The following is a 9,557-nucleotide window of genomic DNA, read 5'->3' on the forward strand; positions in this document are numbered from 1 at the left end:
GAGAGGAGCCAGCTGAGGTGGCTCGGGCATCTGTTTCGGATGCCTCCTGGGCGCCTTCCTAGGGATGTGTTCCGGGCATGTCCCACTGGGAGGAGGCCCCGGGGAAGACCCAGGACACGCTGGAGGGACTATGTCTCTTAGCTGGCCTGGGAACACCTCAGCATTCCCCCGGAGGAGCTGGAGGAAGTGTCTGGAGAGAGGGAAGTCTGGGCATCTTTGCTTAGACTGCTGCCCCCGCGACCCGGTCCCGGATAAGCGGAAAAAAATGGATGGATGGATGGATGGATGAAGCACTAACCCATTATATTAGATCATGCCACATCCAACATGTAAAATGGGAAACAATGGTGGAAAGTAACCTAACGAAGTGTGTACCCAGATACTGTACAATTTTGAGCTACTTGTACTTTACTCGAGTACTTCCATATTCTATTTTATACTCAGATGTATTTTGCACTCCACTATAACTGACAACTTCAGTACTTTGCAGATTCAGACCAAACACAATTAACAAGTAGATAACAATATATTGTTAACTTAGGATTTAATTGATCCCCAAAAGAAAAACTCATCAGGAAATAACATCAGCTCCAACTTTAACAGTTGCAACATTAAACTGAGCCTATAGCTTATAACCCTTCATAAATGGTGCCTTAGCAGAAAGTGGTAGATTACTGAAGCAAAATATTTGACTACTTTTTCCACCATTGCATACCTATGGTATTATTTGTTTTGTGTTTTTAATACAAGTAAAAAGACATACTAAAAAAAAAAAAATTTAAACAATAGCAAAAATTGCTCTCATAAAACATACAGTAGCAGAAGTAAGTTAGTTAAACAGTGTGTTAAACTGATACACCCGTAGGGGAGCAAGCAAACAAACACAAAGACAAGACATCCTGAAGAGCAAGAGCAACATGAAGCACCTTTTCAACAAAACAAACAATGAGGAAATGTTAGACTCTGAGTGTCCCTCCAGTGGATGACTTCCTGGGAGGTGCCACCACTGTTCCACACCTTCCCACATTTAATATGCTGCCCAGTATATCTAAAGAGGAGGAGGATGCCTCCTCAGAGGACACATATATAAGGAGACATTTAATCACCTTTCCAAGGAAAGTTTCTTCACCAAGCTAAACCTGAAATTATCCGCTAAAATAAGGCTCTAACAGATCAATTATACTGACTGGTCAACATTTTAAGCATTTTTTCACAATTGCAAAATCAGTATTAATTTAGTGTAAAATATTCATAGAAACAGACTCTACTAAAACTGCAATCACTCTACAGTGGGTTTTTTTTCCTTTCTGGAAATATTTCATTACAATAAAGTCCACTTTTCCTATGCCAAATACTTTACTTAGGCACATACCTCATGTTCTGCATCTATATCTCTGCCATAAACATGCGAGAATAAAGCCGTGTTCAGTGGGTGAGTGATATTTAGACTCAAAGTGATGTTAAAGAGGAACTTCTTCTAACAATATGCATCAGTGTCACATGAGCAAAATCACTAATACTCCTTGTTGAGATCCCTGTGATGTGGCTCAGTTCAGCCACAACCTGCAATGCATGAAAAGAGAAAGGGTAAGAATAAGTACTAGGTGTAATTAAAATATAGTGCCCATACTTATATAAACCACCAGTTTTTCACCTGTTCCCATTTTCTGACACAGTGGATAAATGTAGCCACAGCGATGACACCAACACCAAGAAGCATGCAGTCTTCAATCACTGTCACAAACTTCTCTCTGGTTTAAACAAAGGGCAATGCAGCATTAAACCAACTATAATCAATATCTTATTTTAACAATGGCTCAAACCACTGTGTGCAATATAAACGTTTGTAGTGAGAATTATCAATCGACTCTGCAGTCCTCCTCATTTCCAAAGAGTTTTACATCTTTCAGCCCAACAGGTAACAATGCACAGTTAAATGCTCCAAATGTTAGGTGAGCATTATTATGGAAGTCCAGTATTCAGGATAAATTATGTTTTGACTGGGCCCCGCAATTGGTGCTGGCCATGCAGTCATAAATCTACTAGCCCCAATGACAGACCTAACACACCTTAAATCTGCTTTTAACTCTGACCTTTGCCTTGATTTTATAGCCTGCAACTTTGTTTTGTTGCTTTAGAATAAAAGGGCCCTAAAAATCCACTGCACACTGCCACTACCAGGAAACAAACAAAGTTGGCAACTAGCTGGTGTGCACAATGGAGCATTTAGAAACTAAACAGCAGGATATCTTTCACAGGAGTTGGTGGAAACCAAAACAAAGCTAAAAAAAAAAGAGCAAATATTGGACTTAGTACATTTGCCAGGTGAGCCAAAACACAATGATGAATGTTAATATTGTTCGATGTCAGCTGAATGTGTAAACAGGCAACTGTTACAATAGCTAAAAGGTCAATGCTGATATGTCAGTGTAGTATTAGCAGCATGCTTCAGCTGCCCCCAAATGGCCAAAAAAACTGTCACTGCAGGTTTAATAACTAAACTCATCAACGGTATCAGGCCCAACTTGGTCATAACTAAATAGCTCTTGGGTAATATAACATAATACAACAACAACACAGGAAGTTCTCAACTGACACTCAAACAGTTTGTCATGTGGCTTAAAGATGCAATACCTCTGTTCACTGGATGGACTGACACACTGAGTGGTCACGTTTAACAAGGTGTCATAGATGGAAGTCCTCTGTAGGCTCACAAACTGGAGAACATGGTGGCACAGATCATACAGGCACTCCACAGGGATGGATGACTCGTTGTGTCCTACAAACGATAAGTCACCACAGGTCAGTACAGAGTGTACATAGACATGTTTATCTTCACAAAGTCCTTTCCAATAATATTGCCCACATTCATTTACATCTTAACACTTGACCCAAGATGCTCTGTGTTTATGATATCTTACCAAGCACCTCCAGAAGTATTTCCACATATGTCAAAGGATTTGGGACGTTCAGTCTGAATTCAAGTCCTTTCAAGATCATCAGCTCTGATTCCAAGAGAGTCTGCTTGGAAACACTATGGCCAACTGAACGCAGAAAGCGCACAGCAGTATTGTTGTCGATTACCTAAAAAATATATTTTTTAAAATTACAGCAGATTACCTTATTTTTATTCATAGTGTATCAAAGGTTATCAATGGTGGATGCTTCAAAACTTACATGACTGTGCAAAGACAGTTTGCTTGCAATTTGAACACAGGAGAAGACAATGAGGGGGAATTTCTCCTTGATTTTGTCAAAAATCACATCCTCATAACTTCTTGGCTGAGCAGCAGCCACACCTTGGGTTGTGGGTGTGGTGAGCAAATGCGTAAGGTGCCTGACCATGAACCTGGGTAGATCATTATTCATATAAAGGCATGGCTGAACCAATAGGGAAGTGTAAACATGCTGCTCCTTCTTACCTCTGAAGTAATTCAATGGCATGGTATCCAGCCAGTGGCTCAAGTCTCAGTTCTTTAGTCATCAGGAAGATGTACTCTAAAGAAACACCGGAGATGGATGCAGGGCATTAGTAAAAGCAGAAAAGAAAAGAGAAAAATCTTTTTGTGAGAGAAGGCATGAGCTCAACTTGTTGGAACAGAGCTGACAGACCACAATCAGAGTCCACAAAATACATTTGCAGAAAGGAATATCATGTATACAGTAAAATGGAGGCAGCGATTGTGTCTGGGTGAACCTGTGTAAAGTGATATGGGGGAGATCTCATGTACAGTCATGTGAAAAAATTAGCACACCCTTTGAAAGCATGTGTATTTTGTAACATGTTTTAATATATGGTTATTTAATCTCAATTTTAACAATACAGAGAGATTAAAGTAATACAACTAAACAAGTAAAACTGAAGAAAAGTCTTTTCAAGATCTTCTGTAAATGTAATTCTACAAAAATGCCTATTCCAACTGAGGAAAAAGTTAGCACACCCTAGCCCCTAATAGCTAGTGTTACCTCCTTTGGCTGAAATAACTGCAGTGAGACGGTTCTTGTAGCCATCTAATAGTCTCTGACATCGGTCTGAGGGAATTTTATCCCACTCCTCAATGCAGAATTGTTTCAGCTGTGAGATGTTTGAGGGGTTTCTTGCATGTACAGCCCTTTTCAAGTCACCCCACAGCATCTCAATGGGATTCAGGTCTGGACTTTGAAAAGAAATCTGTACCAAAACTCCCCAGGTATTACAGATTACTCACTCTCATTTATGAGCTTTTGTAGCAATGCTAAGTGAAAATACTGGAAATTAATAAGTATAAATATCTTGCATCATGTACAGGTCGCCAGTTTATCACAGAGCTGGCACTTAGAGACAAACCACACTCACAGGTGATTTAGAGTCACCAGTCAACCTAAGCTGCATGTCTTTGGACTGTGGGAGGAAGCCGGAGAACCCAGAGAGAACCCACGGAAGGCACAGGGAGAACATGCAAACTCCACACATAAAGGCACCGGGTTGACTGGGGCTCAAATCCGGAACCTTCTTGCTGTGAGGTGACAGCGCTAACCACTGCACCACCATGCTGGCAAATATTGGAATCATTAAGGGTAAATAATAGAAATTTAAAATTATTTAAAAATTATGGCTCTCTTTTCTTCATGCTTGATTTGTGTGAAATGGCAGCTATGAGCTGTGCAAGTAAACCATGTAACCCTGAATCACAGTCATACTGGGTTCTTAACACCACCCACCAGCAAAAACTGGCAAATAGAAAAGTATAATGACTGACCACTCAGTTTGAAAGACACTAAAGTAGCCTATTTATTTGGAAGTTACTGTGAGAATGGCAGCTTACTTAAGCCAGCAGTGACACCAGCAGAAGCAGGTTCAAGAGAAAAACATAACTTTTAACAGAGATATCCCCATGAATGTATTTAAAGAAATTGTATTTTAGCTGTTACTAAAGGAAGCATATGGATGTTCATTAGAAGTCATTAACACTGCTTTCCATCTGCTCCTCTGCAGTGACAGTGCTGGCAGGTAGTACAGCGATTTGGCCTCCATGACAGGGCTGACAATCCCAGGTGTGTGAAAGACTTCAGTGATGACAGGGTACAGTGAGGCTTAGTGGGCCTTTCAGAGATAATGTTGTACAGCTGAGTCACTCTCACCTGCTGAAAAATTATTTAACTTACTGCAAAATAGGAAAACCTGCACCACAAGTGAAAGAATTACAGCATGAAAACACATAGGTTACAGTGCTAGATGTCTGCTGATAACAACATACTCAGTAAATGTAAACAGCAGAGGAGTACAGTGTACATTTATCACATAGCTGAAACATCTGAAGCACTGTAGATTGATTCACTGTCAAAACCAGTGTAAAATCATTGATTAAAATACAACGAGGAGGTGTTTTTCTAGCTACTAATTGTAACATCCGTGTGTGATATAAGAAAATTAAAAACTCCATAAAAATTCAAACTAACGCTAGCTCGGTGTAGTTGGCACTACTTACCCATCAGTCTTTTATCTCGGAAGCTTCCGCTACATTTTGCTAAACTGTTAAGTTTATCTTTGTTTCTTTTGTTGACATTAACAAGAAATCCTGTGAGCAAGTCAGAAGAGGCTTCTCCAAATTTTACGTTAAAACGTATACTTTGGTCTTGGCTGCGAAATCTTTTTGCCATTCACAATGACTAACGTTTGCCTTATGTAAGCACAAATAATTAGATACCCTTAACTACAAATACCTACGTTTATATTTAGGAACGTGTGGATTGGAACAATTCAATCTAATTAAATTGCGTTTGAGGCCTATGTTGTCCGAAAGATGGGGCTGTTCCCGCGCTTTCTACCCCAAAGCCGCTAAGGTAGGAACCAAATACTTCCGAGGGGGCTCATTTGGATGTTGCACAAATGGTGGCGCTCATTCTACCCAGTGCAGATCTGACAACATACTGATACTCACGGCGCAGTTAAACGGTGTCTACTCAGCAGATCATATGAAATACAGGTCTGCGTGTAAGCATTGTGAAACGTCTGACGGTAGAAATGGCTGACAAGACACCGAAGGGCTCCGATGCCCCCTTTGCAGCCAGGATAGACCCGATTAAAGAGGGTCTTTCTCCAACACAGATGCAATTCATCAAGCAAATGGAGCTGGAACAGTGGAAGAAAAAAACACGGAAGATGAGAGGACGAAATGTCGTGACAGGACTTGCCATCGGAGCGGTGGTTCTGGGAATCTGTATCCTACGCACCCCAAGGTTAACTATGTAGCTAACGTTAGCTTAGCACACTAAAGCTACTCTGTTTTTCCTGAGTTTGACTCTGATAACCGTGTTCATTAAATGCTAACTATGAGAGAAGGGTTATGCAGATAGCTGCATATGAGTTAGGCACAAATGTCTAACGTTATTAAAGTATGTAGATTATTCATTAAATAATACTAAGCATTATCCGCCCGATGCCTTCCCGTTGTGTCGGGCATAGTAGCGTGAAAGCATCAGCAAATACTCATGATACGAAGACACTTGCTAAGTCAACGGTGGGCCATAATAAGTTGTAATTTTAAGGTGGTAGAACCTGTTTCGGCAAAACAGATATAAATATTAAGCCATTAACACAGATTATTGTTTTTTCAACTTCCGCTGGTCATAGTAGACACGATGCTGCTTTCTACTTTCTGATAATTGTGCTTCTTCCATCCACTTATTTGCCTTGACCTACTGCTCGCCGATTAGACGGCTACACATTTTACTCCGTGTCCCAGGAGCGGATCATGGATGAAATAGATGAGGAGGCCAAGCTTGAAAGAATGCGGGGACCCAAGACTAGTGCCAACTGAGATGCGTGTGCCGTGCATCTGCCTTGCACTCAACTGAGAGGGGACTTGTGTGGACACAGACTCTTATTGACTGACTGGCTTGTGTTTTTCATGTTGAGACAGCACTGGTCTTCATTTAGTCCTGATTGTTAATGGTAAAGGTGTGCTTTTACTGCTGACTTGTAACTAGACAATGAGAAAATGACAAATTCAGTGGCCTCAGCCTGACTTTACAAAGTGCTCCATAGGCCAAGATTAGAGTGACTTACCTGGCAGGTTTCCAGCCCAGATCATGTATTGCGCTTGAAGTGTAAGGGGAATAATAAAGTTTCAATCATTCATGCTGTTGAATGACACACAGATGTTGAAACATTGTTGATGAAATGTAAAATAAGAATATAATGTATTTTATTTTTTACAAATACAAGATGACACTGAAGCAGTAAAGGTGATGAAAGAGCCGTGGTATTTGTAATTGCATTTATTTTTGTCAAAATATGGTATTATGGAGTCTAACCACCAGATCTCGAGTAAAAATATAAAATAAGACATTGTAAGGCAAAGGCACAGATTCAGCATGGCAGGACAGCAGCTTCAGAAGCAATAAGGTTTTATATATTTACATTCAAAAGTTTGAAATGAGAATTTACTTTGAATATATTATGAATCTTACAGGAATTCAACTGCCAGAAAATTCAGTATGTGTTGTGAATATTTTATAAGGCAACAGCTACAGCTTCACAGCTTGGACTTGTCTTTTTTAACCACATAATTTACTAAAACGGTTCAGAACTGGAGGAGGGTGTATCAACATCATTATTGTGATCCCATATCAAATATGGTGATCAAACATACATCAGAATATATTCTCTGCCTCTCTTGTGGAAAAATAACAGGAACCATATTGGCTCTTCTTTGAGTTAAACAGTTTTATCCACAAACGTGTTAAATGGTTCAGAAATAAAGTGCATGAGGTGCTTGATCTATGGAACAAGCAACAAATATGATTTTTGCTTGAACAAGAATTAAGGTTGCTGAAATATTTCATTTACTCAACATAATCTATAAGTGCATTCTGGTATATACACATGTACAATCAGCAAGAAAGCCAGTAGTCTAAAAACTAGGCAGATAACTAATCAATATGAAGAAATCAAATGAAAATTGTCATTTTGTTTGCACTAATGTAAAATCAAATCTCTTCCCCTTTTTTAGTTTTTCTGAAATTCTTTTTGCTAAAGTTGCATGCAAAGATGTATAACTTTCTTGCTTCTTTCTGAAGCATCAACACTTTCAACTGTATGTTTTGAGATACCTGCTTATTCTACCACTGTACAATGTGAAAATTCTTTGCCACATCTGAAAATTTCAGGAGTAAAACTTCTCCAGGATAAATACAAAATATAGATCATCATACCAGGTGTCGAAATCACCAAAGAAATTAAAGATGTACTACAATTGTTTTCATAATACAAACACATAATACATTGTTTCCATAAATCTAACTGTAAAATGCATGTAGACTGCTCCCATCGGCCCCTGGAAGGCAATAATCAGAGCCAGACTAAATGAGGGTGTATTTATTGTGCAGTCAGCAGGTGCTGAGACAACATTAGCAAACTGCAGTAAAGAATCTGTGGGACTGCCCGAAATGTCATCTGTGTTATGGCAACTGTAAGTATAAGTATTAGAGCCTTGCTGTGGTTCACATTACTGTGCTCAGATTGATTAACGGCAGTGAATCAGACGAGCAAGAAAACAGCAACTATCATTAATCTGGGTCGGAGTCATAGTACAGTACGTGTCAGCTCAGCAGAAAAGGCACAACTCTGCAGCACTTTGTACCCACCTGACTGCGTTAATACAAAATGCTTTAAACAAACAGACATGACATTTTGCAGAGTACTGAAGCTGGATACTTCTGAACCGTTGGGTCTGACATTATTTACAAGAGCGCAAAAACAAACTTGTCATTTTTAACATGAACCAGATGAGCTGGTCTTCTGTGCTTCAGCTGCAACAGAGTCACCAAATGTGACACCGGATGTTACAGTTCCTGGGTAAATCCAGGTATGTTTATGACCGTCTCTATACATTTGAGGTAAATGACCACTGGCCGAAGCAGTTTTCAGATGGGTTTGCCAGTGAGAAGTATTTAAGTGATCCTCCTTCAGGATGGGTTTGACCACTGCAGTCACATTACATGAGGTAGTCCACATATACAGCATGCTTGGCTGAGAGGTTCTTACTAGGAAGATCAAATGGGAAAAAAATATTGAGAACAGAGCACTTTTTTCTCCTGTTAAACAAGGAGAATAATCGTAATATGAGGTGTGTTTTTGCAGTGAACACTCACTATTCTACTTATGTCAGCAGAGAAGGTGACCCCTTTGCTGGGTTTATCCTGGGGACTGCTGCTGCTGCCTCCAAGGGAGTTTCTCCTAATAAGACCTAGGAAAGTAAATATACAGGTATGTGCCAAAAAATTAGAATATCGAGGAAAAGTCCATTTATTTCAATAATTTGTTTCAAAAAGTGAAACTTGTATGTTATATTAGTTCACTGCACACAAAGTGAAATATTTCAAGCCTTTATTTGTTTCAATTTTGATGATTATGGATTAAAGACAAAAAAAACCCAAATCCAGTATTTCACAAAATTAGAATATCATGACAAAGTTCAACATTGTAGGCTCCCTGTGTCCCAATCTAGTCAGCTAATTAATGCAAAACACCTGCAAAGGTTTCCTCAGCCTTGAAATTGTCTCAGTCTGGCTTA

At 39.5% G+C, this 9,557-nt stretch overlaps 3 protein-coding genes across 3 annotated transcripts in view; 1 reads left to right on the forward strand and 2 right to left on the reverse strand.

Annotated features, from left to right (window-relative positions):
* Window positions 1-747: 747 nt before the first annotated feature.
* cntd1 (cyclin N-terminal domain containing 1) lies at window positions 748-5,833 on the reverse strand. Its single transcript, XM_020616539.1, has 7 exons — window positions 5,469-5,833; window positions 3,423-3,498; window positions 3,178-3,349; window positions 2,922-3,084; window positions 2,635-2,779; window positions 1,655-1,751; window positions 748-1,563 (listed from the first exon to the last, which is right to left on the reverse strand). Exons 1-7 carry the CDS (start codon window positions 5,638-5,640, stop codon window positions 1,450-1,452), a joined length of 939 nt encoding a protein of 312 aa, XP_020472195.1. The 5' UTR covers window positions 5,641-5,833; the 3' UTR covers window positions 748-1,449.
* Window positions 5,834-5,898: 65 nt separating this feature from the next.
* Window positions 5,899-7,240, forward strand: coa3a (cytochrome C oxidase assembly factor 3a). Its single transcript, XM_020616540.1, has 2 exons — window positions 5,899-6,200; window positions 6,697-7,240. Exons 1-2 carry the CDS (start codon window positions 6,005-6,007, stop codon window positions 6,798-6,800), a joined length of 300 nt encoding a protein of 99 aa, XP_020472196.1. The 5' UTR covers window positions 5,899-6,004; the 3' UTR covers window positions 6,801-7,240.
* Window positions 7,241-7,372: 132 nt separating this feature from the next.
* wnk4a (WNK lysine deficient protein kinase 4a) overlaps window positions 7,373-9,557 on the reverse strand; it is a 38,787-nt gene continuing 36,602 nt past the window's right edge. Inside the window, exons 19-20 of the mRNA XM_020616538.1 lie at window positions 9,136-9,230; window positions 7,373-9,027 (exon numbers count right to left, since the gene is read on the reverse strand). Of these exons, the coding sequence (XP_020472194.1) occupies window positions 9,025-9,027; window positions 9,136-9,230 (98 nt within the window). The 3' untranslated portion in view covers window positions 7,373-9,024. The remainder of the gene's footprint in view (window positions 9,028-9,135; window positions 9,231-9,557) is intronic.

The sequence above is a fragment of the Monopterus albus genome, unplaced genomic scaffold (assembly GCF_001952655.1).
Source record: "Monopterus albus unplaced genomic scaffold, M_albus_1.0 scaffold175.1, whole genome shotgun sequence".
NCBI lineage: Eukaryota > Metazoa > Chordata > Actinopteri > Synbranchiformes > Synbranchidae > Monopterus > Monopterus albus.